The following is a 27431-nucleotide window of genomic DNA, read 5'->3' on the forward strand; positions in this document are numbered from 1 at the left end:
AAAATAGAGAGAGTACAGAGGAGATTTACTAGAATGTTGCCTGGGTTTCAGCAACTAAGTTACAGAGAAAGGTTGAACAAGTTAGGGCTTTATTCTTTGGAGCGCAGAAGGTTAAGGGGGGACCTGATAGAGGTCTTTAAAATGATGAGAGGGATAGACAGAGTTGATGTGGACAAGCTTTTCCCTTTGAGAATAGGGAAGATTCAAACAAGAGGACATGACTTCAGAATTAAGGGACAGAAGTTTAGGGGTAATATGAGGGGGATCTTCTTTACGCAGAGAGTGGTGGCGGTGTGGAATGAGCTCCCAGTGGAAGTGGTGGAGGCCATTGGTATCATTTAAAAATAAATTGGCCTGGACTCCGAGTGCAGGCAGGTGGGACTAAGGGGAAAAAAATTTGTTCCTAATTTTCCGTGCTGTATTGTTATATGGTTATATGGTGGTAGCAGTGAGAAGAGTGTGTGGACAGGGTAATGGGGTTCTTTCATATTTGCCGGCTGCCTTCTTGAGATCCCTTCAATGGTGGAGAGGTCAGATCCTGCCTGCCTCCCTCGATGGGGGAGGGGGGAGGGGGGAGGGTTGTTGGACTCCACAGTGATGCCACTTTTCCTGTAAGGCAATCTCCCCTGTGATGCTTGTGATCAGTTCCTCCTTGGGGTGGAGACATTGTTCTGGGCCTCAGCCGTATCTGTTTAAAACAAAGCAACTATATATGGTGGGGGGGAGGGCAAGATCCTGGATACAATGGACCACCATTGTTTGTGAACATGGAACTACTTGTGTGCGTGCCTCTCACAGCGCTGTGCTGAAGAAACGAGGCACAGGCGAGGGAGGAACGGCCCAGGAATGCAAGGAATGCGGCTGCCTTCATGACTTACTCACGCAGTTCAGCGCAGAAACTGGGCAAAACGCCAAGATGCTGAGAAACCTCTTCATCCAAATGGCCACAGCCGATCTGCGCTAAGTAATTGGAGTGGGGAGAGGGCTCACCGAATGTCGATGATCAAATCAATCACAATCTAAGCTCCCTTTAGTCTCACTCATACAATCTTCCAACTGCTGCCACCTCCTACACTACAAATCTCAGTCACAAACCTCAGAAATACCACCATGTCCCCATCTATTCTAGTCCCACCTGCCAGCGTTTGGTCCATATCCCTCCAAACTTGTCCTATCCATGCACCTGTCCAAATGTTTCTGAAACTTTTCCATAGTGCAGTTACGTTTTAATTTATTGTCACGTGTACCGAGGTACAGTGAAAAGCGTTTGTTGTGTGTGCCTGTCCCAACTGCCTCCCCCGGCAGCTAGTTCCACATAGCCACCACCTCTGGGTGTGAAAAAGTCACCGCTAAAATGTCTATTCTTTTCTCCTTCACTTTAAACCTACGTCCTCTGGTTCTCGATTTCCCCTACTTTTCCCACACCAAAAAAAATGTTGCAAGTGGCCTATCATCAGGCTTCTCCGAGCACAGCCAGAGAGCGCCGATCTCCATCAAACTGAGGGCTTGGGTGATGGAAGCTTCAATCTGTGCTTCATCTGCAAGTGCATGATGTCGGTGTTGGTGTGTATAACCCGCACCATAACATTTGCCTCTGCTCGTGTGAAGAGAATATCGCTGTGTAACGTTTGATGTAAAACCTCGATGCCTCTGTGGTCACGGTGAGTTTGACCTTGTGGGTCTCCAGTGAAGGGGACTCGCATTTCCTCTGCGTTGTTCCCAGCTTGGGGACGTCTGATGTCCTACAAGATGAAAGTGTTGCTTTTGCAATGAACCTTTCACCGCGGCCAGTTTACAATGGGTACAATCCCTGGATAGCAAGTGAGCTGGGGCTTGGTGGTGGTGGAAGGGTAGATGTGCTGATAGCCTCACTGAGCTCACTGGCTGATCTTATCCACCCGGGAGAGAATCTTTCCATAATAATAATAATAACTTTATTTATAGAGCACTTTAAATACAACCACTGTTGCAACAAAGTGCTGTACATGACTAATCATGAATAGAAGAAAAATATATTACAAGACAATAAAAACATTAAAAGAGAGAGTAAAAACAATAAAAAACATTAAAAACACAAAAACAGGAGCAAAGTCTCATGCAGGGTCAAAAGCCAAGGAATAGAAAAAGGGTTTTAAGACTGGTTTTGAAGATGGACAGTGAGGGGGCCTGTCTGATGTGCAACGGCAGAGTGTTCCATAATGTCGGAGCAGCAACAGAGAAGGCTCTATCCCCTCTGAGCTTCCGCTTAGACCTCGGTACCTCCAGGAGCAGCTGATCAGCTGACCTGAGGCACCGGGCAGGAGCGTAGGGATGAAGCAGCTCAGAGAGGTAAGGCGGGGCGAGACCATTTAAAGATTTAAAAACGAATAAAAGAATCTTAAAGTGAACTTGAAAGTACACCGGCAGCCAGTGGAGGGAGGCCAGAATTGGCGTTATGTGCTCCCTCTTTCGAGTTCCAGTTAAGAGGCAGCAGCAGCATTCTGAACCAACTGGAGACGAGCCAGGGAAGATCGAGTAACTCCAAAATAGAGTGCGTCACAGTAATCCAGCCTAGACGTGATGAAGGCGTGGATTACTGTTTCAAAATGCTGCCCCTCAAGAATGGGCTTCACCTTTGCCAGCTGCCTTGAATGAAAGAAGCTGGACTTAACTACCGCGCCTATTTGATGATCTAATTTAAAATCACTGTCCATCTTAAAACCCAAGTTTAAAACTGTTGGCTTCACATACCGTGCCAGGGGACCCAAGTCAACAGGGGGAGGTTCACGGCAGCCATTGGGACCAAACACTATCACCTCTGTCTTCTTTTCATTAACACCTAGAAAGTTTAGGACCATCCAGGATTTAATGTCATCAAGACATGAAGATGTCCCCCTAATGATGCAAGGCCAGAGATAAACACGAGCAGCACAATAGCTTATTTATTCATTCTTTTTCTAATCTGGCCGTCGCTGCAAAGGCCCATCCCTGATTGTCCTTGGCAAGATCATAAATGATAAGATTAGAATTAGGCCATTCAGCCCATCAAGTCTACTCTGACATTCAATCATAGCTGGTCTATCTCTCTCTCCTAATCCCATTCTACTGCCTTCTCCCCATAACCTCTGACACACGTACTAATCAATTATCTATCTATCTCTGCCTTAAATATATGTCCACTGACTTTGCCCCCCACAGCCTTCTGTGGCAAAGAATTCCACAGATTCACCATCCTCTGACTAAAGAAATTCATCTTCCAATAAGGTCTCCTTCCAAAAAGAACATCCTTTAATTCTGAGGCTATGACCTCTAGTTCGAGGTTCTCCCACTAGTGGAAACATCCTCTCCACGTCCACTTTATCCAAGCCTTCCGAAGGTAAGGTTTCTGAACACATCGCCCGAGGCCCTGTGTTACCCTGCTGACCCGAGGACTGCAGTGTTGAACGATTTGCCTGAAAACTACTCAGCTGATGTGTCAAGCAGCATATTTTTTATCCCGAACGGTGTCACTGGAGCTGAAATAAAGTGGCTAAACTGACAGTGTCAAGTGTCCCCTGAAATATAATCAGAGCGTTTCAGATGCACTACAGTCTTAGCATTGATTTTTGTTTTATTGGACTTTAAAGGCACTTCCATCTCGGGGTCGATACCTGCTAAGAGAACTGTCTCTCCGAGTTATCTGTTGGAGCTGTTGAGCTTGTGTTTTAAGGACAGGCCAATCAGGGAAACATTTTTCCTCAGGCTTGTCATGTTTGCTGTGACTTCTTTTAAAATTTTAAAATCCATAAGTTTGAGTGCTTTAGAAACTTCCGATGTCACGCTCCGTAACCCACCAAACGGCGGTAGTGTTGCGGTACCTCGGCTCCCCCCGTGCCTGCCCTGTGCAGAGAAAATCCAGCTACCACCATTCCACTTCCAAAATCACCAGGATGGTTTAACAACAGAAAAGCGATTGCACAATGTAATTAATGACCATATGTAAATCTGTCTAGTGTTGAATGTTAGTATATCGGCTACATACATACACTCGCCGTCAAACTGTCTTCGAAGCACATAGGCAATAAACGCTGGACTTTGGAAAGGTGGTGTGATGGAGTCCAATGTCTCAGGGTTGGGGAGGTTAGGGAGGTCGGTGGTTGTTGGGAGTGGCTGGTTGTGGGTGGGGGGGGGGGGGAGGGGGGTGGGGGGGGGGGTATGGGAGGTTGGGGGCGGGTGAAAGTGTGGGAGGGATTAGGGAGTTGGGCAGGTTTTGCTCTCATGGACTCAAGTGAACCTGCCAGTGTCCAACACCAGGGCTGGCCGTCTATTCGATGAGTCGGCGCTTGAGTGCGCTGATGTCTAGTCATGGGTTTGCTCTGGATGTGTGGGCACTGGGAGAGGAGCTGACACAGGGAACCGTCAGTCATGGGAGAGTGGGATCGGGAGAGTGGGATCGGGCTGTGTTTGGGCCGACTGCCCCTGGCCCCCAAACTGCTGGTGGACACGATACCTCATGCCCGCCCCTCGCCCTCCTCGCCCCCCCCCCCCCCCCCCACCCCACCCTCACCTCACAACCTCTCACCCTCGGCCGGGTGACAGTGTGTGTGGGTGACCGTGTGGGGGGGGTGACCGTATGTGCAAACATAAATCAGCATTGAACACGACAACTGTTTCATACCGTACCATAGCCTATGGTACTGTTCCATAGCCTATCTCTTTCTAAGGGCTTAGAAGAGTGGCGTATGGACACGTGGGATTGTTATGTTGGGGGCCAGCATGGACTCTGTGGGCTGAATGGCTACCTTCAGCACCGCACCACACCAACTCTCTGACCCGGCATTGCTGGTCGTACCCGAGGCCTGCATTGAACCCTTTCATTGAAGGGGGTATTCAGATCGGGAACGCCCCTGGTGTATTGGAGATTTGCAGTGTAAGTGGACATCCCCAGCAGTGGGTCATCGGTGAACGTCACTGTGTGACTGCCGCGATGTGCCCAGGGGAGGAGCTCGCTCGCCGCTGGGTAAGTAAAGTGCTTGGAAATGCAAGCGCTGAACTGGAGCCAAGCCGGGTGCTGGTTAATTGCATGAATTAGCAGAGTCAGCCCTGCCTCATTCATCATCACTGATGTTTCTGGCAGTGTCTCGGTGGTGATTAAACCTTTTGTTCCACGCAAGCATTTGCTGTCAGACTGAGGGGCAGGAGGAAGCTGGCCAGGTGCAGAGGCGCAGCAAGATGACAGGGTGCTCAGTCACTGGCACTGGCACTCAACAAACTGAGCACAAACTATCCCTGACGGAAAGGCAGACAGGGAGGCGGAACCAGGACAAACACTGTCCAACACTGTCAAACACTGACTCTGAATGCGTTTAAGAAGGAACTGCAGATGCTGGAAAATCGAAGGTACGCAAAAATGCTGGAGAAACTCAACGGGTGCAGCAGCATCTATGGAGCGAAGGAAATAGACAACGTTTCGGGCCGAAACCCTTCTTCAGTGATTACTGGGGTACGGGTCCCACACCCACACACTGAACATCACCGGGAACATATGAAATAGGTGCAAGAATTCACTGCCTGTCACTTTGCGCTTGCTCAACCACATCGACCTCAGGGCCATTACCACCCTTTCCCCATCCTGGTACCCGTAAGAAATCTGTTGATCCCCACTTTGAACCAACTCAATGGCTGAGCATCCGCAGTCCTCAGAGCCAGAGGGCTCTACAGTGTCGCCAACTACAATTGTTATTATCTAATCGCTTAAAATGAATCGCAATGGAACATTGAGGGATCACATGTTTTTCACCATGGTAGAGGATTCTAAAACTAGAGGGCATAGGCTTAAGGTGAGGGGGTGTTGGTATTTAAGCGGGACCCGGTGTGGGGTATTGGGTATTGTGGGTAGTTCTGGTTGCCCCGTTGTAGGAAAGATGTGGAGGTTTTAAGAGGGTCCCCAGAAGAGGTTTTCCAGAATGCTGCTGGATTACAGGCTATTAGCTATTAAGAGAGTGTTTAAGAAGGAACTGCAGATGCTGGAAAATCGAAGGCACACAAAAATGCTGGAGAAACTCAGCCGGTGCAGCAGCATCTATGGAGCGAAGGAAATAGGCAACGTTTCGTTGAGTTTGCCCGCTGAGTTTCTCCAGCATTTTTGTGTACCAGCTATTAGGAGAGGTTGGACAAAACTTGGATTGTTTTCTCTGGAAGGTCGGAGGCTGAGAGGAGGAGACACGATAGAAGTATATAAAACCACGAGGGGCATAGACAGTCAGAACCCTTTTCCCAGGATGGAAATGTCAATGAGCAGAGGGCACAGTTTTAAGGTGAGAACTGCAAACATTAATGGAGAACATAGAATATAGGTGCAGGAGTAGGCCATTCGGCCCTTCGAGCCTGCACCGCCATTCAGTATGATCATGGCTGATCATCCAACTCAGTATCCCATCCCTGCCTTCTCTCCATACCCCCTGACCCCTTTAGCCACAAGGGCCACATCTAACCCTCTTAAATATAGCCAATGAACTGGCCTCAACTACCTTCTGTGGCAGATAATTCCAGAGAAGTTTGTTTTACACAGAGAGTTATAGGTGAATGGGAGCAGTTACGATAGTGATGTTTAAGAGCCTTTTGGGATAGACGCCTGGATATGCAGGGAGTGGAGGGAAATTGATCTCGTGCAAGCAGAAAGGATTTGTTAACGGCACAATGTTCGGCATGGATATTGTGGGCCGAATGGCCTGCTCCCGCGCCATGTAATCACAGCCAGTGCCCAGCTTTTAGCCCACTTTCTTGGCGACATGGGCGAGGGTTTGCTCAGTGGAGTCGGTCAGTGTGCGGTTTGAGGCGAGGATTCAACAGCTGCATGCAGTGCTCAGTGTCGGGAACTGCAGCGTGATCTGTCTCCATCTGCAGGCTGTACCGCAAACTCCATATGCGCTCAATCAGGTTTCATCAGCAGACGGCCAGTGTCACAGCACACGATGAATGCGTCACTGCTCGTCCCCCCCTTGTTGGTATCTCACCTCCTCTGATGGCAGTAACCCCAGAACCCATGAACGGGCACATGCCCTCGCGTCGGTTCCAAAACACCTGCCCCCGATACCCCTTTGCTTCCTGCCCCCAGCCAGTTTTAGATTCATTTCACCCCATTGCCACCTGGAATCCTGCAGCGGGAAATTGTGTGCGGGGAGGGGAAGGATTGTCGGGGAGGGATGAGTAAAGCAGGGTATCACGTTGACGTGGCCCTGCGGCGAGGGATGGGGATGGGGATGGGAGGATGAGACTTGTGGTGCGACCATGTTGAAGCTGGGGAAAATGCTGAAGAATGATGTGTTGGATGTGGAAGCTGGTGGGGTGAAAGGCAAGGAGCAAGGGGGCATTCTACGGCTGCTCTATCTGGGGGTCCATGGGGTGTGGGGATGCAGAGTACAGGATATTGAGGAGGTACGGGGTGTGAGTTTGGTCGAGGGTAGTGGTTGGAAGACTGTGACTCCTCAGATGAATTCTCAGATGCTCTGGAGTGGAAAGCCTTGTCTCGAGACCAGATGTGACGGCGGGAGACGGAGAAACTATGAGAGAGGGACGGTGTCCTGACATGAGCCAGGGTAGTCAAGTCAGGGTTGTTGTCATAAGTACAAGTACCGTGATGTACAGGCGCAATGAAAATCTTGCAGCAGCATCACAGGCAGAGATGCAGACAGCACACAAAATCAAAATTACACATCAATTATTCATCAAATCTGCAGGACAATAAAAATAAGATGATGCAAGAAGCAAGACATCAGTGCAGCACACAATAAAAAAAACATCAAGAGATGGTCCATGGTGTTCCATTGCCAAGAGTGGATTAGGATTATGCCATTCCCAGACAAGGTTTTTGGGAACTGAAGGCCATCATGCAGTTGGTTCAATAACCTGATGGTAGCTGTTGCTGAACCTGCTGGTGTGGGACTTCAGGCGTATGTGTCTTCGGCTCAATGGGAGTAGTGAGATGAGGGCCTTACCTTGATCGTGGGTACCTTGATGATGCATGTCATGCAGCGGCATAGTGGTGCAGCGGTGGGGATTATCAATTAGTCAATGTTTCCGCGCTGTATCTCCAAAAAATAAAAAAAGATTGAGTGGAGACCAGGGTTCGATCCTGACTACGGGTGCTGTCCACTCCTAGACTCCAAAAACCTACAGGTGTTTAGGCTAAATAGCTTGGTATAATTGGAAATTGTCCCTAGTGTGTGTAGGATAGTGTTATTTTGCAGGGATCGCTGGTCGGCAAGGACTTGGATGGCTGAAAGGCCTGTTTCCGTACTGTATCTCTAAACTAATCTAAGCTAAATTAAGCCATCTTCTTGAGGCATCCATGTTATCCAGATACTAGATGGTGGGGATTATCAATTAAACAACAAAAAAAACCCGAAAACCTACAAACCCGCACATCTTTGGAATATGGGAAGAAACCGGAGCACCCAGAGAAAACCCACAAGGTCTCAGGGCGAACGTACAAACTCCTTACAGACAGCACTCATGGTGGTCAGGATTGAACACGGATCTCTGCCGCTGTAAGGCAGCAACTCTACCGCTGTGCCACTGTGCCGCCTTCTTTCCTTATCTGATACCCTTTTGTCTAATTTTTCTTGTGTTTCAGTAGATAGTCTGTCAGATGGAAGAAGAGAGATCAAGAAAATGGACTTAGAAACGTAGAAATTAGGTGCAGGAATAGGCCATTCGGCCCTTCGAGCCTGCACCGCCATTCAATATGATCATGGCTGATCATCCAACTCAGTATCCCGTACCTGCCTTCTCTCCATACCCTCTGATCCCTTTAGCCACAAGGGCCACATCTAACTCCCTCTTAAATATAGCCAATGAACTGGCCTCAACTACCCTCTGTGGCAGAGAGTTCCAGAGATTCACCACTCTCTGTGAAAAAAAGTTTTTCTCATCTCGGTTTTAAAGGATTTCCCCCTTATCCTTAAGCTGTGACCCCTTGTCCTGGACTTCCCCAACATCGGGAACAATCTTCCTGCATCTAGCCTGTCCAACCCCACAAGAATTTTGTAAGTTTCTATAAGATCCCTTCTCAATCTCCTAAATTCTAGAGAGTATAAACCAAGTCTATCCATTCTTTGTTCATAAGACAGTCCCGACATTCCAGGAATCAGTCTGGTGAACCTTCTCTGCACTCCCTCTATGGCAATAATGTCCTTCCTCAGATTTGGAGACCAAAACTGTACGCAATACTCCAGGTGTGGTCTCACCAAGACCCTGTACAACTGCAGTAGAACCTCCCTGCTCCTATAATCAAAAGTCTGTACTCAAATCCTTTTGCTATGAAAGCTAACATACCATTCGCTTTCTTCACTGCCTGCTGCACCTGCATGCCTACTTTCAATGACTGGTGTACCATGACACCCTGGGTCTCGCTGCTTCTCCCCCTTTCCTAATCGGCCACCAATTAGATAATAGTCTGCTTTCCTGATTTGGCCACCAAAATGGATAACCTCACATTTATCCACGTTATACTGCATCTGCCAAAAATTTGCCCGCTCACCCAGCTTATCCAAGTCACCTTGCAGTCTCCTAGCATCCTCCTCACAGCTAGCACTGCCCCCCAGCTTAGTGTCATCCGCAAACTTGGAGATATTGCCTTCAATTCACTCATCCAGATCATTAATATATATTGTAAATAGCTGGGGTCCCAGCACTGAGCCTTGCGGTACCCCACTAGTCACTGCCCGCCATTGTGAAAAGGACCTGTTTACTCCTACTCTTTGCCAGAAATGGTCGGTGTATTTGAGGGCAGGGTGGAAGTTAGCGGCGAAGTTGAGGACATTGTGAAGGAATGTGACGGAGGTTATTCAAACTATGAAGCGACAGGCAGGGAGAAGTCGTCTTCTTTGGTGGAAGGATCAAGACTGGGACCCAGAGTTAATGTGACTGGCAAAAGATTCAGCAACCCTCTGAGGAGCAACATGTGGTTGGGGATGTGGAGTGGGGCAGGTCCATTGGCAGTGCCAGCTGGGTGAGGGTCGGGGAGAGTTAGCAGGGTGTGAGAGGCTGCTCCATCATAGCCCAGCACCTCTGCCCGTCCGCCTGCCTGCTTATGGAGTGCCATCCATAATGTTTGGGACAAAGACCCATTATTTATTTATTTGCCTCTGTACTCCACAATTTGAGATTTGTAATAGAAAAAAAAATCACATGTGGTTGAAGTGCACAGTCAGATTTTAATAAAGATCATTTTTATACATTTGGTTTCACCATGTAGAAATTACAGCTGTGTTTATACATAGTCCCCCCATTTCAGGGCACCATAATGTTTGGTACACAACAATGTCACGTAAATGAAAGTAGTCATGTTTAGTATTTTGTTGCATATCCTTTGCATGCAATGACTGCTTGAAGTCTGCGATTTATGGACATCACCAGTTGTTGGGTGTCTTCTCTGATGATGCTCTGCCAGGCCTGTATTGCAGCCATCTTTAGCTTATACTTCTTTTGGGGGCTAGTCCCCTTCAGTTTTCTCTTCAGCTTATAAAAGGCATGCTCAATTGGGTTCAGATCGGGTGGTTGACTTGGTCACTCAGGAATTTACCATTTTTTATTTTTGAAAAACTCCTTTGTTGCTTTAGCAGTAAGTTTTGAATGCTGTAGAATGAACTGCCGGTCAATTAGTTTTGAGGCATTTGTTTGAACTTGAGAAGATACAAACTCTTTGAAGCACTTCCCTCTGGAAGGCAAATCTGGACTGTCAAAGCCGCCACAGCCAGACGTAAAGCTAGTTTTTTTTCCACGAGCAGTAGCTCGACTCAATAATCAAAAGTCTGTAGTCCCCTTTTGCTCTGGTATTATATTTCATTCACATGTTTATGTCTGAAGAAGGGTCTTGACCCAAAATGTCGCCCATTCCTTCTCTCCATAGATGCTGCATCACCCGCTGAGTTACTCCAACATTTTGTATCTACCTTTAAACTATGTTTTATTACAAGATACATTTATTTGTCAGATGTACCAATTGGTACAGTGAAATGTGTGGTCGCCATACAGCCATACGAAAAGTAAAGAGCACAGGACACGATAGTCTTTAACACAGACATCCCCACACAGTGGAATCAAAGTTTCCCACTGTGAGGGAAGGTTCCAAAACCCCCCTCTGTCACCGCTATGGACGGCCTGATGTTCAGGCCTGCTCGCCGGGGTGATGGAAGTCCGACATCGGGACTGGAAGACGGCGTCAGTCCGCGGTCCGCGGCTCCCGAAGTCCACAGGCTGCACTGGGCGGAGATTCAACGCTGGCGGCCCTCAGCAAAGGGATCCAGGACTCTGCGATGTTGAAGTCAGCGCCGCCCGCGCTGGATGCTCTACGAACCACAGCTCCGATGTTGAAGCAGCAGGCCCAGCGCTGCGCCGCCACTGCTGAAGCTCTGGTCCGGGTCCCCGGCAGGAAAAGCCACTCCAATCCAGTTGGTAGGCCGCAAAGATGGGGGTGAGGACGCGACTCGGAGAATAGTCGCGCCCTCGCCAATAAGTGACTGGAAAACGGTTCTTAAAGTTTTCATGTTTTATGTTTTATTCTTAATTGTTTACTGTATGTCGTGTTGTTAATTGAGAGCGGAGCACCAAGGCAAATTCCTTGTATGTGTACATACTTGGCCAATAAAAGTTATTAATTAATTAATTCATACCTTGCTACCTACTCCACCCACCGTGTCGCTGTGGGCCTCCGACCAGGGACGGCGCTGTGACCTCCGGCCGAGGGCGGCGCTGTTGCGGGCGGGCGCGTCTCGAGCGCGTTAAACTGCGTCATCAGGCCGTGGCCCGGCAGAGGCCAATGAGCGAGGGAGCGGGTAAGTTTGAAATCAGGAGAGCGGCGAACGGAGAGTGAACGTGGGGGTGAGAGGACGGAGTGGGGGTGAGAGGGTGAAGGTGAGGGTTGAGTGGACGGTGGGTGAGATTAGTATAAACAGAGAGGTGTGAGGGACGGTGGTCAGGGTTTGAGTGGGTGAGGGACGGAGTGGGAGGGATGGGCCGACGGAGGATGAGGGATTGAGAGTGACGGAGGGACGGGGCTCGGGTGACGGGGGGCTGAATGTGGATGAGGGGCCATGTGACCAGGAGGTGGGGGAGATGCTGGGTAAGGGCAGCATAATGACAGTGGGCAGTGAAGAGGGGGGATTTGTTTCACCGCCTCCCCAACTGTCTCCTTCACCCTTCCTGCCTCTCCACCACCTCTTGTTCCCTTTGCCTCCTCCACCTCTTCCTTGTCCACTCCTGCTCACAGTGTTCCTCTCCGTTCAGGTGAGGGGGAAATGCTCAACAGAAGACGATCGGCGAAGTCCTCTTCCTCGGAGAATGAAGACCAGCTTGCGAGTACTGTAAGTGACGGGTGGGGGGAGAGAGAGGGATAAAGCAGGTGGGAAGTGTGTGTCAGGGGCAGAGAGCGAGGAGGATTGCCTACAGGAGGTGGGGTTGTGAGTGGTAGCCACAGCTTTGCTAGTGGTAGCCACATCTGGTCATGATATTCTTAAAAACACCAGTTTATAAATGGGCAAAGAAGCTGATAATGCGAGGCTTAGACTTGTGGAGCTTGGAGCATGGTGTAACCACCATCCAGTCAACCACTCAACACTCTCTTCAAAGTAGGCATACCTTGAGGAGATGCGACCACTCAACACTCAACTGGTTACATGGGGTGATGCTTTGCCATTTGCCACAGTTACTGTGGGAAAATACTGGGATATTCAGCAGGTCAGGCAGCGTTGGTGGAGAGAGGAGCAGTTTGTGTCCCTTGGTTACACAAAAAAGCTGGAGAAACTCAGCGGGTGCAGCAGCATCTATGGAGCGAAGGAAATAGGCAACGTTTCGGGCCGAAACCCTTCTTCAGACTGATCGGGGGTGGGGGTGGGTGGGGACAAGAAAGGGAAAAGCAGGAGGAGCCCGAAGGCTGGGGGATGGGAGGAGACAGCAGGGGGGTTGAGGAAGGGGAGGAGACAGCAAGGACTAACAAAATTGGGAGAATTCGATGTTCATGCCCCCGGGATGCAGACTCCCCAAACGGAATATGAGGTGCTGTTCCTCCAATTTCCGGTGCTGCTCGCTGTGGCCATGGAGGAGACCCAGGACAGAGAGGTCGGAGACGGAGTGGGAGGGGGAGTTGAAGTGCTGAGCCACCGGGAGGTCAGCTTGGTTATTGCGGACCGAGCGGAGGTGTTCGGCGAAACGATCGCCCAACCTGCGCTTGGTCTCACCGATATAGATCTGCTGACATCTAGAGCAGCGGACGCAATAGATGAGGTTGGAAGAGATGCAGGTAAACCTCTGTCGCACCTGGAACGATTGCTTGGGTCCTTGAACGGAGTCGAGGGGGGAGGTAAAGGGACAAGTGTTGCATCTCTTGCGGTTGCAAGGGAAAGTGCCCGGGGAGGGGGTGGACCGAGAGGGAAGGGAAGAATTGACAAGGGAGTTATGGAGGGAGCGGTCTTTGCGGAAGGCAGATATGGGGGGAGATGGGAAGATGTGGCGAGTGGTGGGGTCACGTTGGAGGTGGCGAAACTGACGGAGGATTACTTTTTGTATGTGACGGCTGGTGGGGTGAAAGGTGAGGACTAGGGGGACTCGGCCCTTGTTGCGAGTGCGGGGATGGGGAGAGAGAGCAGTGTTGCGGGGTATGGAAGAGACCCTGGTGCGAGCCTCATTTATGGTGGAGGAGGGGAACCCCCGTTCCCTGAATAGTGAGGACATTTCAGATGTCCTGGTGTGGAACGCCTCATCCGTGGAGCAGATGCGGCGTAGACGGAGGAATTGGGAGTAGGGGATGGAGTCCTTACAGGAAGCAGGGTGGGAAGAAGTGTAGTCCAGATAGCCATGGGAGTCAGTGGGTTTATAGTGTATGTCAGTCAGAATTTGTGTCCCTTGTTGGTTTTGTTTCTGTCCCAATGTTTTACTGAACCCAATGTTTGTGTTTCCCTTGGTGTTGACTCTTCTCTTTGCTCCCCGTGCAGCCGGGCAGGAAGTTTGGCCGGGTCCCGTTGCAGGACGTGCTGCTGCAGTGCAGCGCTCAGCGGGACATGCAGAGATCCAGCAGCAAGGCCCAGTGCATGGGGGTGCCATCGAGCAACCTGACTCCGCTGCTGTGCAAGCTGAAACTGGAGGTGAGTGCATGGGAGCGGGTGCCGGCTTCACATGGGTATGCATGTTTGACATGGACATTGTGGGCCAAAGGGCCTGTTCCTCTGCTGTTCTGTTCTGCGGTTGACCGTGAAGGTGCTTTGTGAAGTACAGAGGGTGTTGTTGAAATGGATCCTGTGTTCCTCTGTGTTGCTGACTGTGCTGTTAATAGATCTGTTGCCATTAGAAGATGGGAGTTGCCATTAGAAGATGTAAATGTGATGCGAAAGTTGCAGACTGATCACCAGTGGTCTTATTAAATGGCAGAGCACCCTGTTTTGATCGAGTGATGAGTGGACCATTGGTTGTGGTCCATGTGGGGAGCTAGGAGAATGGTCTAACCACCATTCAGACTGCAAGAACCAGGTTCAGCCTGAAGACTGCAACAACCAGGTTCAGGAATAGATACTTCCCCACAGCCATCAGGCTATTAAACCTGGCTCGGACAAAACTGATTATTAATAGCTCGTTATCTGTTATTTGCACTTTATCATTTTATTTATTCATGTGTGTATATATTTATATTATGGTATGTGGACACACTTATCTGTTTTGTAGTAAATGCCTACTTCATATTGTGTTTTTGATTTTTGTCTTTGGATTGAATTCTGTCTTTAATTTGTGTACTGGTGATGTCTTTACTATTTATCTCATTCCGCTTACATGTTTTTTCTCTATTTGCTAAATTTTGTACGGTGTCCTTGAGACTCTTGAAAGGCGCCCATAAATAAAATTTATTATTATTACTATGTTCTGTGTGCTGAAGCAAAGCAAGAATTTCATTGTCCTATGCAGGGACACATGACAATAAACTCACTTGAACTTGAACTTCACACCGTGGATGGTGGTCGCAGCATTGGTGACCATAATCCCTTGTTTGTTGGAGAGGCCAATACCCATGATGGACTGGGCAGTGTCTGCCACTCTCTGTAATGTCCTTCATTCCTGGACCTTTGTGTTCCCAAACCAGGCCATGATGCAACCATTCATTGTGCTCTTTACATCTGTTGACGTTCAAGAGATTATTCATTGACATACCAAATCTTCCAAGTCGAGGCATTGATGGGCTTTCTTTGTGATTGCATCAATGTGCTGGACCCAGGACAGACCTTCAGAGATATGCCCCCCCCGGAACTTGAAGCTGTCGCCTCTCTCCATACGACACCCCGTCAATGATGGGACGGGATGGCGGTGGAGAGAGTCAACAGCTCTCAACAATTTCCAGGGGCGATCAATTTCTTGATTAGTGACAGCAGAAGTTATGGGAGTTAGGAGGGAAAGAAAGTTCAGCCATGATTGAATGGCGGGGTAGACTTGATGGGCTGAATGGACTAATTCTACTCCTATTCCTTATGACCTTATAACAGCGTGGAAGAAATTAATTTAGAGGGAAATTAAAGGAAAATGAAAATTGGAGACTTGCCTCGAGATTTTATTGCATGATAGATATCAAGGAGAGATGGCTGCAGGAAACTACCCACCAGTTCTCTGACTTCACAGCAGAATTAGCCGACAGTTATACTGTGCTGTAAACAACTTTTGTTTTTTGTTCAATACAGCTAGAAGAAAATCTACTATCTACTACATGGGTACCAATTATTTAATTAGTCATAACATACTTTGTTTATGTCAATCTTATTCAACAGCAGATAGTTAATACAAGTCAAACACAATACAAGGGCATCTTGACATTATTCTATCTCACCTTTTAGGCGGCCCGCGCCACCATCCCATCTCCGAGCCCCCCTCCCCCCCCCCCCCCTCCTCCATTTACAGTAACATTTCTATATCACTAGCGGTAGGGGGTGTGGGTGGTCGACTGTAACAGGAAAAGAAGCTTCCTTATCTCCTGTACTATTTCATGTTTACATTGACCATCCCAGACAAGAGGTAATGTGTCTAATCTGTCTGTCTGTCTGCTGTGTGTTTGCAGGATGCCTACCGGCCCGCCCCGTCACTAGTTTTTGACAATCTCTGCAAGCACATCTTTGTGGATGGTGTGTCTTCACCGGCGACGCAGGCATCCTCCAGACCAGGGGTCCGCGGGAAGAGGAGCCTGCCGGTCACTGGAACAGCTGAGCCTGCTGGCGGTGGGGCGGTGAGAGAAGATGATGAACGGATCCGTGGAGCAGACGCCCCTCCTGTGAATGCGGGGGAGTTGGTCATTGCCGAGGCACAGGAGGATCCCGAGCTGTCGGTCAGCGGGGCTGCCAATGCAAGGGCGTCCGCGCCCGCCGAAGCTGCAGCTGGACAGTCCGCAGGGTCTCCCCAGGCCTCGCTGGTTGGTGTGAGCTCGCCAGAGTCCACACCTTCTGGCACCGGGTCCATGGCCGAGAGGCAGGGTGGCAGCAGCCCCGGTGTGAGGGCAGGTCAGGGCACCCAGGTGGAGTGTCAGGATCCCCTTGGTGGGGATCCGGGGACATCTGAACCGGCAAGAGAGGAAGGGGAGGCCGGGGAGAGAGAGCACGCGCCCACGGGGGCAGAAGTAGTGAAGGTGGGGAAGAGGAAGAGACTTTCCATGGCTGAGGAAGTGGAGGAGTGGGCACATCTCTCGGCCATTGTAGAGGGGGAGTCCGTGGCTGGAGACGTAGTAGGGGGGCCAGAGGCTGAAGAGGGGGTGAAGGCTAGTGAGGGGCAAGAGCGGGTACAGTTGCCATTGGCGGGAGAACGGCTGTCAATAGAAAGCGCGTGGGAGAATCAGATGCCAGATGCCAGAGACTGTGGGGAGGGGGTCCCAGATGGGGACAGTGGGGAGGGGGGGTCCCAGATGGGGACAGTGGGGAGGGGGTCCCAGATGGGGACAGTGAGGTGTGGGTCCTAGCTAAGGACATTGTGGAGGGGGTCCTCGATTGGGGCGGGGAGCAGGAGGCCCTGGCTGGGGACAGTGGGGAGGAGGTTCCTTCTGATGAGAGGGGGCAGGGGGTCCCAGCTGAGGGGCAACCTGTCCAGGCTGTGGATGATGGGGCAGGGGTCCCAGCTGGGGTTGTGACAGATCAGGTCCTGACTGGGGCGTGGGTCCTAGCTGGGGACAGCGATGAGGGGGTCCCGACTGGGAAGAAAATCCTAACTGGGGACGGAGATGAGGGGGTAACGACTGGGGAGAGGGTCCCAGCTGGGGATGGAAATGAGGTAATCCTGACCAGGGAGAGGGTCCTTACTGAGGATGTAGATGAGGTAGCCCTGGCTGGAGAGGGACACCGAGCTGGAGATGGGGAGGAGCAGTCCTGGGGGGAGGGTTTGTCAGGGGGTATGGGAGGTCCAGTGGAAATCCCTGCACTGGCCGCAGGAGGAGATGCCACCCCTCTTTGTGCCGTGGGCTGTGACCTGCGGCAGACCCGGATCATCAGCGGAGGGCAGCGGGCATTGCTCCCTGAGCCGGTGGTGCAGGTCGACATGGGCACCAGCCCGCTGGAAGCGGTGCAGTCATGCGCCCTGGCCTGCCTCATCCACCCGGGGAGCAGTCAAACCCCCGCGGACACCTGGCGGCTGCTGGCGGCAGAAATTGGTGTGAGGCGCGTCACTTGCCGTGAGGTCAGCACGGCGGTCACTCCCGTGGGATCGCACTGTGCCATGACCTGCATGACCCCCGTCTGCTTTGCCGACAAGGACGTCAACACCTCTGTGATGGAGGATGTACGATGCGCAGTGACCGACAGCGCCGTGGTCACGGACCCGCTGCTCTGGAAGTAAGTTGTGAGCCCTGGGTGAGCAGCTCAATACAGGGCAGCTTAGCCCGAGCGTGACAGTGGGGCCACACGGCCTGAGCGTTTCCATTTGCTGGGTCCAGAAATCAGATGGTTTCTCCAAAGGTTGAAACCCGGTAGAGGTACCTTGGGTGCTGTCTTCGTGGAGTTTGCATGTTTGCCCTGTGACCGCATAGGTTTCCTCCGGATGCTCCTGTTTCCTCCCACATCCCAAAGAAATGTGGTTTGGTAGCTCCCGACCAGAAATGTCATCTATCCAGGTTCTCCTGAGATGCTGCCTGACCTGCTGAGTTACTCCAGTACTCTGTGTGTTCAGTTGGTAGGGTTAATTGAGCTCTTTAAATTGTCCCTTGTGTGTGGGGAATGGATGAGAAAGTGATATAACGTAGAACTAGTATGATCGATGATCAGCGTGGATTCCATGGGCTGAAGGGCCTGTTTCTATGCTATATCTCTAAACAAAACTAAAGATGCTGCTTGGGAAAGATCGCAGATGCTGGCTTAAATCAAAGATACACACAAAAAACTGGAGTAACTCAGCGGGACAGGCAGCATCTCTAGAGAGAAGCAATGGCTGACTTTTCGGGTCAAGACCTTTCTTGATGCTGCCTGACTTGCTGAGTTTGGCAAGTTCCTCTAGCACTTTGCAAATGCTGGAATCTCTAGCATTAAACAGTCTCATGAGTCCATTTCCGTGTTTCACTCTTGTTCCTTTTGACGTTGCAAACTCTTTGGCCTCTGTGCTATTCCTGCCCCACAAGGATGCTAACTTGGAAGTCACTCGATCATACCGAGCCAGCTGCTGGCTGTTCAGGACTGCATGCACCACCGCTGGGCAGCTTCCACAGGAGTGTAGGCAGTTACACAGTTGTAGGCAGGGAGACAAGTCCTAAGTTTAATACAATACAATACAATTATTTATTGTCATTTGAACCTCAAATGAAATTCAAACGAAATTTGGTTTCTGCAGTCATACAACAAGAAAAGAACCAAGACCCACAACCAACACAATTTACACAAACATCCATCACAGTGAATCTCCTTCTCACTGTGATGGAAGGCAAAGTCTTGTTTCAGGCCCTTGGTGGAGTTAAGGTGGGATAGGAATCGTTGTAGGTAGGGAGATATCGGCTGGGGTGTTGTGGGGTGAATTCCTTCATTTCAAATGCCAGAACTGCTGAGGATGTGTGTGTGCCCCCTACCCCCCCTACTGAATTTAGTTGTTTCTACTGTCCACTGCACCCCAGCAGTCTCTTTCCACCTCCTGGCGTCTCCCAGAGAACAAAGGCCCTTAGCCCGTGATTAGACAAGTGGTGCTCACCACCACAATAATCTGGCCAGTGACCATGTACCAAGTGATGGTTTCAACCCCACCCTCCCTGTACGGTGTCAGCTTCTGATAGCTGTGTGGACAGGTGTTTTGTTAGGGTCAAACAGATTGATACCAGGGAAGGAAAGAAATATATGGGATTTGCAATCCGGGGATGGTTTGAAGGTGGGAGTTGTGTCGGTGTTTGTCTGGGGCTGTCTCGCTCTGAGCACCCAAGTTATGCGGATAACTAATAGGGTTCTCCCTCCTTCCCGATGATCTGTCTGACATGCAGACTGCTACACTGTGTTTACATGACATGAGATGGACATAACGCAAATTATGAATTGGGGAACACTATTTGTAATACAATTTGACACAAAGCTGGAGTAACTCAGCGGGACAGGCAGCATCTCTGGAGAAAAGGAATAGGTGAGGTTTCGGGTCGAGGAAAGGTCTCGATCCGAAATGTCACCTATTCCTTTTCTCCGAAGATGCCGCCTGACCCGCTGAGTTTCTCCAATGTTTTGTCCATCTTTGATGTAAACCATGTATCTCCAGCTCCTTCCTACATTATTTGTGTTACATGGGCCAAAAGGAAGAACCACTTAAGTTATTTTTGAAATTGGCAGGCAGAAGAAAAGCTGTCTTGCAAAACCAAGTCAAGGTTTCCATGTAACCTTCTGCAGTAATCACACCATTGCCACTTAAGAACACAGTCAGTTTCTCTGTGAGAGGTCATTAAAATTGACAAGCACTCACTTCTATTGACCACTTGTGCAATGATTATTAAACTGGTAGACGTTTTAGTATTTTTAGCTTGCAGCAGCAAAAAATAATTACAGCTATTGAAATTTCCAAAATTTTATTTCCAAAATCCTGGCACGAAACTAACTTTGTCATTGCAGGTCTGAAACTCTACTGCCATCACCACCACTCGCTTACCCCCACTCTTACCCCATTGATGCAATTGTTTTTCTAAAGTGGTTTTCAATAAAGGACCGCAGCAGTAGAGTTGCTGCATTACAGCACCAGAAACCTTGGTTTGATCCTGAATACGGGTGCTGTCTGTACAGAGTTTGTGTGTTCTCTGGGTGGGTTTTTTTCTGAGAGCTCCGGTTTCCTCCCACACTCCCAAGGTTTGTAGTTTAATTGGCTTGGTAAAATTGTAAATATTGTCCCTAGTGTGTCGGAAAGTGTTGGTGTACGGGGATTGCTGTTCAGCATGGACTCGGTGGGCAGAAGGGCCTGTTTCCTCTCTATCTCTAAACTAAAGTAAACTAAACACCAGGTTTCTTATGAATGCAAGTGTTATGTGATAGCAGAGCTACTAGTGTGCGGGTAGAGGTGTTTTGAATGGCATTGCTGCTGCCTCTCCCCTGAGCTGTGCGTGTGACTGACCCGTTGATTTGCCACCCGCAGCTTTTCCCGCAAGGATTTGGAGTCTGTTCCCCGGGACCAGTTGGAACGCCGTCTGGAGACGGCCCTGACGGTGAACGAGGTTCTGTCCAGCCAGCTGAGCGAGCTGTGGAAGAGCAAGGGGCTGCACCTTGGTGTGGGGCCAGCTGATCAGAGGGAGGCCTTCACCCAGACCAGCAGTACCCAGGCACTCGAGGTAAGCAGGGGCAATGGGTCCATGCCCAGAGATGTCCATCAGACCCAGCGTTCAACAGCTCGGGTCACCTTCCATTGACTTGGGCACCAAGTAATTACGCAGGAAACCACCACTCTCTGCCAGTGTTTCTACGTAAGCTATTTCACAGCCCGCATCTCTCTTCCCCCACCCACCTCTCCTCCCCCCATATGTTCCTCCAACAATCAGCTTGTCTCGCCCCTGCTCTTCCTACTACCTGGGCGAGGCAGGCCTCCCGACATGAAGGCTGTGCCTACCGCTCTAGTTCCTGTCATGCCTGCAAGGTCACTCGAGCCCTTCCTTCAGTCTCCCCCTTTCTGGAAGGAAGAGTCTACCCCATCCAATCTTTCCTGATGCTCCTTGAATTCCAGTACCAGCAGGGTAAATCCTTTCTCCAGTGGCTGTATCAGTGTTTAATTGTCATATGTACCGCCAACAGAATAATGACATTCTTTCTGACCGCAGCATAACAGCTCTGTATGCAATACACTCTGATAATATATAATAAACACAAAGTCAAATTAATAATCACAATACTAGTGCCAAAAAAAACACATAGTTCATAGTTGAGGTTAGTGTTCCAGTGTTCAGGAGCCTGATGGTTACTGGGAAGAAGCTGTTCTTAAATCTGGTGGACATAGTTTTCAGGCTCCTGTGTTGCCTTCCTGGTGGTCATAGCAAGATGAGAGCATGGCTGGGCTGGTGTGGGTCTTTGATATTAGCTGCTTTTTTGAGGTGCTGCCTCCTGTAGATGTTTTTGATGATAGTAAGGTCAGTTGACCCATGATGGACCGGACAGTGTCTGGAACTCTAATCTCCTCTCCGTACTTCCTTCGGAACAAGCTGGAAAGGGTACAGGGAAGATTTGCAAGGATGTTGCCAGGGCTAGCAGGCCTGAGCTATAGGGAGAGGTTGAGTAGGCTGGGACTCTATTCCTTGGCGTGCAGGAGGATGAGGGGTGATCTTATTGAGGTATAGTATATAAAATCATGAGAGGAATAGATTGGGTAGATGCACCGAGTCTCTTGCCCAGAATCGAGGACCAGAGGACATAGGCCTATGGTGAAGAGGAAAAGATTTAATAGGAATTTGAGGGGTAACTTTTTCACATAAAGGGTGGGGGGTGTATGGAACAAGCTGCAAGAGAAAGTAGTTGAGACGGTGACTATCCCCAACATTTAGGAAACAATTAGACAGGTACATGGATAGGACACATTTGGAGGGATATGGACCAAACACGTGCAGTGGGACTAGTGTAGCTGGGACATGTTGGCCGGTGTGGTCAAGTTGGGCTGAAGGGTCTGTTTCCACACTGCATCACTCTGTGACTATATAATGGGGACCAGAACAGGTCAGAGTACTCCCTCGGTGGTCTAACCACAGGAGGGGGATGCTCCCTAGTTCAGTCCAACTGTTTATTGAATCAGAAGACTAGAAACTTTAACTGGAGCTCCTCCAAGTGGTTGCTGTTTCTCTGCATCTTGGTTCTGAAATTGAGGAGAGTTGTGGACGCATCCCAGTCCAGCACACAGACCACACTCCCCACCATTGATTCCATCTACACTTTACAATGCCGCAGAGAAGCAGCCAAAAATACAGTAATTAAGGAGATTTCTTTCTCTCCGCGGCCATTGGGCAGAAGATACAGAAGCTTTAAAGCACATACCACCAGACGCAGGAACAGTTCTATTCCAGCTGTTGTCAGTCTTCAGAACAGTCCTTCCATAAGCAAGGAGACGGCCCGATTTCCCTCCCTATCTCATTGTGGACTTTTTCTCTGGAACTGTCATGCTACAGTGTTGAGAAACTATATTCCGCACTCTGTATCTTTCTTTTGCTCGACCTGTGGTACTTGTGTCTGGCTTGTTTGTGTTCATGTCTAGTATCTGATTTGATTAATAGCATGCAAACAAAAGCAGACGGACTGCCCTGGCCCTTACCGTGGGGGTTGTAAGTTGTTGACCTGGTTGTGGTTCTGTTTGCCAGGTGGAGCAGCTGTACCTGGCGCAGACTAGCAGGGTGCGGGAGCAGGAGCTCAGCGTGGAGCTGTACCAGCAGCTGCAGGCAGCCCTCGCTGACACTGGGGGGCAGCAGGTGAGCACCGGGGAGGGAGAGGGGCAGGTCTCATGTGGTGTGTTGCGGACTGGTGTGGGTGTGCGGGCCTGTGTCCGAACAATACCCCCCCTCCACCCTGACAGTGGCCGTCTGGAACCAGCCTACACCACTTGGGGTGGGGGTTTAGGGCAGTTCCCCGCACAAAGGGGTAGGAGTCTGAGATGGGGGTGGGGGGGGGGGGGGGTATGGATCCAGCCAGACCTCCCTCCCCCCAGGGTGTGTGAGCCACTTGTGCTGGAGTGGGGATCGGAGTACAGGGTGTGGGGGCCAGGGTCCAGCTGCTGGTCCCCCAGGGTATAGGGACCTGTGTGTTGTCAGTGTCCGCCAGGGGTTGGTTGAGGGCAGTAGTAGTCTGTGGCTGGGCCAGTCCCCTGCAGGGATGAGGATCTAAGGTGGGGACGTGGGTGTGGGTGGTAGTGGCTGGGGTCTGGGTGGTGCCTTCCCCTTGTCCTTGGGGTGCAGGTGTATCTGGGCAAAGCTCTCCACTGGGTGGGAGTGAGGGTCTGGGGGTGGGGGTCTGGGCTGGCATTGCCTGCATCTCTGTTTGCCGTCTCTGAGCATTTCCCCCCGACTTCCCCGCAGAGCTTGCTGCTCAGGGAGGTGGAGGATGGGCTGCGTGCTGCTGATGGAACCTGTGAACAGATGCAGAGGGAGCGGGCCAGGATGTCGCAGCAGGTGAGTGTGTGAGGCTCAGAGCAACCCCCGACCCCACCCCACCCCACTCACCGGGGACTCGCCATGCTGCAGGGAGGGGCAGCTGCCGTCCACCTCCTCCGTCTCCTGCGGGATGTCTACTAGAGGAGGAGGTGTCAGCACTGCCCAGTGACTCAACCTCGGCCCCTTCACCATGGCATTGCTCTGGGGGTGGGGGTGGGGCTGCCCCTCCCACTGCAGCTGTTCCAGTGGTTCTGCCTCGTGCCAGCTGTGTTGCAAGAGGAGGCTGTACATGGAGGGGGTGGGGGTGTCACTGGCTGGAACAGTTTTGCACAGCTGTTCCTTGCCAGTGTGAGCCTGTGTCCAGTTGTTACTGTGGTCCTGCTGCTTGCAGCAGTGGGTCGATTCACTATCTGAGGTGTGAATGCTGTGCGATGGCCCCCACTTCCACCTTGTGACGTGAGGTTGTCTGTTGAACCATCTCTACCTCCATGTATGTGCTGAAGTGGCAGTGACTGGCTCCCTGTCCCTCTCCCTGATGGCAGGGCAGTGTCCGGGACTCTTTCAGGCTGTGGTCAGGAGCCAGTGAACGGGCTGGGGACGCGTCACTCCCTCCCCGCGGGTACTCGCTGCCGCCCAGGTTGATTCTAAGGCTGGTGTTTTGGTGTTGTCGGCACAGCTGGAGGACGCCAGGCAGCTGGCCCGGCAGAGCACCAGAACACTGCAGGCCACGGGCCGGGCAACGTCAAAAGCCCTGGAGGAGGCGGCAGCAATGAAGGAGCAAGTCGCCGAGGCGGAGTGGAAGCAGGCAAACGTGAGTGGTTCACCTCGCCGGTCCGTCACGGCTTCCTGATACCCCCACCCCCATGACTCTAACCTTCCTCCCTCTGCTGGGTGCCGAGTGAGGGCTCCCGTTTCTGTCTGGGTGGGGTGGGGCGGGGGGGCGGCTAATGGAGATGGAAACTGGTGCACTCTGGATCCATTCATAGTCATCGCCATAGACACAGTGGGAAGATAATGTTCAATAAACATTCCCACTTGCATGCTCTACAACCCGTGCACAAATACATGGTCCTGCAAGCACTGAGCATGGAGGTGGTGATTAGCTGCATCAGAATTCCTGGTTGGGTGCTCAGCCACGGTAACAGGCATTGCTGGGTTAACACCAGACCTATGGTGCTCCAATAGGCACCCCAGTCACTTCTGCTGATCTTGGCTTTGGCAGTGGGCTGGCAGCCTACAGCCCAGAGTTGTGTGAGTTGCAGAACAGCAGCATGTCCGGCTGCAACGGAGCTTGGTATTGGTTTATCATTGTGACATGTCTCGACACATAGCGTATAACGTTAGTTTGTGTGCTGTGCTGGCAATTCATGCTGTACACGAGTGCAATCAAGCTGTGCACAAGTACAATCGGTAACGCAAAGAGCAAAGCACTAGAGTTGCAGCATAGTGGCATTACAGTTTCAGATAAATCATTTAATATCGGCAATGAAGTAGGTTGGAAGATCAGGACTACACCCCAGCTTATGGGAGGGTCACTCAATAGTCTAATAACAGAGGGAACAAGTTGTACCTGACTGGTGGCGCGTGCATCGTGTAAACCTGTATCCGACTGAGAAAGGTCCCTGGTTTTGTTGGCTGTTTTCCGGAGGAGGCAACGATGCCCGGTGATCCTTGTTAATTTAGAATGGGTCCTTGAAATGCAACCTTGCCGCTGCAGGCGGGGCCCGTGCTGCCGCATGCATTCTCGGTTGCTGTGCTGGGCTTGCCTCAGACTAAACAAGTGTTCTTTGGCCCAGATGCAGCAGGAGTTGGAGCATTGTACTGACAGACTGCGCGAAGCGTTGGCCATGGGGAAACAGCTGAGCAGCGAGAAACTGCAGCTCAAATCTGGTAGGTGATGAGGTGCAGGTAATGTGCAGGCACCTGCCTCCCCGTCCCCTCCCCCGAGGCACTGGTAACGTGCCGTGGTGACTGGGTTTGGGTGACCTCTGAGGTTCAATAGGAATCTGCTCTTGGCCCGAGGCAAATGGCCATGGGTTCAAGCAAAGCGCTGGTGCTGGAGGAATGCAGCGGGTCAGGCAGCGTCTGTGGGGAGGAATGGACAGGCGACGTTTTGGGTTGGGACTCTTCTTCAGATTCTCGTGTCTGGTTATGAGTTCAAAATTCACAATGGAGACTGAATCCTGTGACCAAAGTTGATTCTCCTGTACTGCGTGCGCTGTGCTGAGGGAGAGCTACAGCAGTGGTGAGGGGCCACTAGGGTGAGGCGGGGGAGAGGTGGTGACCACTGCACCAGGGTGGATGTAGTGAGGGTGCATGGAGGCGGGGGGTGGAAGCACCGAGGCGAGAGAGCGCTGGGCTGTGGGTGGGGACACGAGGGAGTGGAGGGGTAGCGAGGGAGCGCTGCGCTAGGGGAGGGGGGCAGTGGGAGCGTCGTGCTGGGGCAGTCCCCCCACCCTTTCCTCCTTTCTAATGGGTATTGATTTATTATTACCACCTATACTGAGACCGTGTGGAAAACCGTTGTCTGCGTGATGTCCAGTCAAATCATGCAATACCATCATGCCACACACAATCACCACAGGTAGTTCAAAGAGAAAAAAGAGTGTAGAATAAAGAGTTAGTGAGAGAATCATTCTGCTCATGACTAAGTCTCTGCTCATTGACGTTTGATCACTATGAAGCGAAGCAAGTCATTCCTATGTAGGTCCCTCGTTTTTATTGACCTCTGATAAATCTCCCCTCAGCCGCCTGGTCCAATGAAACATCCAATCGGTCTTTGTAGCAGCAACTTTTCATCCTCGGTAACAGCTTTGGACAAAGTGCTGGAGTAGCTCTAATGGTCAGGCAGCATCTGGAAGGACTGGACATTTTGGGCCAGGACTTTGGCAGACAGATTGTAGTGGAAGGGGGGAAAACGGGATAAGGGAGGCGGGGGCCGGACAAAGCCCGGCAAGTGGTTGGCGGAGAGCAGCAGGAGAGGGGAAGCAGTGACAGAGGGTCTCCCAGATATAGGCGTACTTTAGGAAGATCTCACAGTGGAGCTGTAAAAGAAAGACACGAGGAACTTGCATCCTCTATGACGTGATCAGATCTGCGCACGCTGTGGCCTCGGTCCTCTGGTGGTGTGTCGTACGCACTGTCGGCCGTGACAGTGACCCCGGTCAACCCTGTCATACCTTCCCCAGACCTGGAAACCATGAACCATCAGCTGGCTGGAGCAGAGGCCGAGCGGGAGAAGCTGATGAAGGACAACGGCCGATACTTTGTGGAGCTGGCGACGGCGGAGGCCTCGCGGAAACTCTCGGAGGCGGCTCTGGCCGAGAGCACGGAGCGGTGAGTGTGTGACGTCGTGGGCGATGGCAGGGGGGTGGTTGTCTGGGTAATGGCATCGCTGTAACGGTGTGCGCGCTTCTCTTCCCGGGCCCCACCCTAGGTTGCAGGCCTGCGAGGTGCAGAACAAGGAGATGGTGGACTCGCTGCTGGAGAACGTGCAGAGGTATGACCAACCCAAGCTTGCGCTGGTCGCTCGGGGGCAGCTTCTCGTGGTGCTGGACTGGTGGGACCCTTCTCTTGCGCTGGAGGGACAGGGCCGAGGAAGGGGGGTAATTCTGGGGCTCTACACAATGGGTTATGGAAAGGGGAAGCCAGTTGGTGCTTCTAGGTTCTTGCTTGCTCGTGCAAATTGGCGAAGGATTCGACTGAGGGGTAGATACATGTGCGTTACCCCCTTCATGTGACATTAGCACCAGGGCTCGGCAAACGGAGACTGGTTCTGTTGGGATTGGCTCCATCTGAACTGTGTTGGGTCTCCCAGTGGCATCATGTAATCGCGGTTGTAGACGGGGTTAGAAATGAGACCGGGGAGGAGTTCCAAGAAGAGGAGGCAATGCGAGAG

The 27431-nt window shown here is 51.1% G+C and overlaps 1 protein-coding gene across 1 annotated transcript in view; it reads left to right on the forward strand.

Annotated features, from left to right (window-relative positions):
• Positions 1 to 12108: 12108 nt before the first annotated feature.
• Positions 12109 to 27431, forward strand: part of spag5 (sperm associated antigen 5) — a 32058-nt gene continuing 16735 nt past the window's right edge. Inside the window, exons 1-11 of the mRNA XM_055657413.1 lie at positions 12109 to 12323; positions 13950 to 14099; positions 16049 to 16835; positions 16937 to 17801; positions 20551 to 20743; positions 22748 to 22855; positions 23459 to 23551; positions 24210 to 24344; positions 25330 to 25423; positions 26722 to 26869; positions 26970 to 27032. Of these exons, the coding sequence (XP_055513388.1) occupies positions 12258 to 12323; positions 13950 to 14099; positions 16049 to 16835; positions 16937 to 17801; positions 20551 to 20743; positions 22748 to 22855; positions 23459 to 23551; positions 24210 to 24344; positions 25330 to 25423; positions 26722 to 26869; positions 26970 to 27032 (2702 nt within the window). The 5' untranslated portion in view covers positions 12109 to 12257. The remainder of the gene's footprint in view (positions 12324 to 13949; positions 14100 to 16048; positions 16836 to 16936; positions 17802 to 20550; positions 20744 to 22747; positions 22856 to 23458; positions 23552 to 24209; positions 24345 to 25329; positions 25424 to 26721; positions 26870 to 26969; positions 27033 to 27431) is intronic.

Source organism: Leucoraja erinacea, chromosome 28 (genome assembly GCF_028641065.1).
Source record: "Leucoraja erinacea ecotype New England chromosome 28, Leri_hhj_1, whole genome shotgun sequence".
Classification (NCBI taxonomy): domain Eukaryota; kingdom Metazoa; phylum Chordata; class Chondrichthyes; order Rajiformes; family Rajidae; genus Leucoraja; species Leucoraja erinaceus.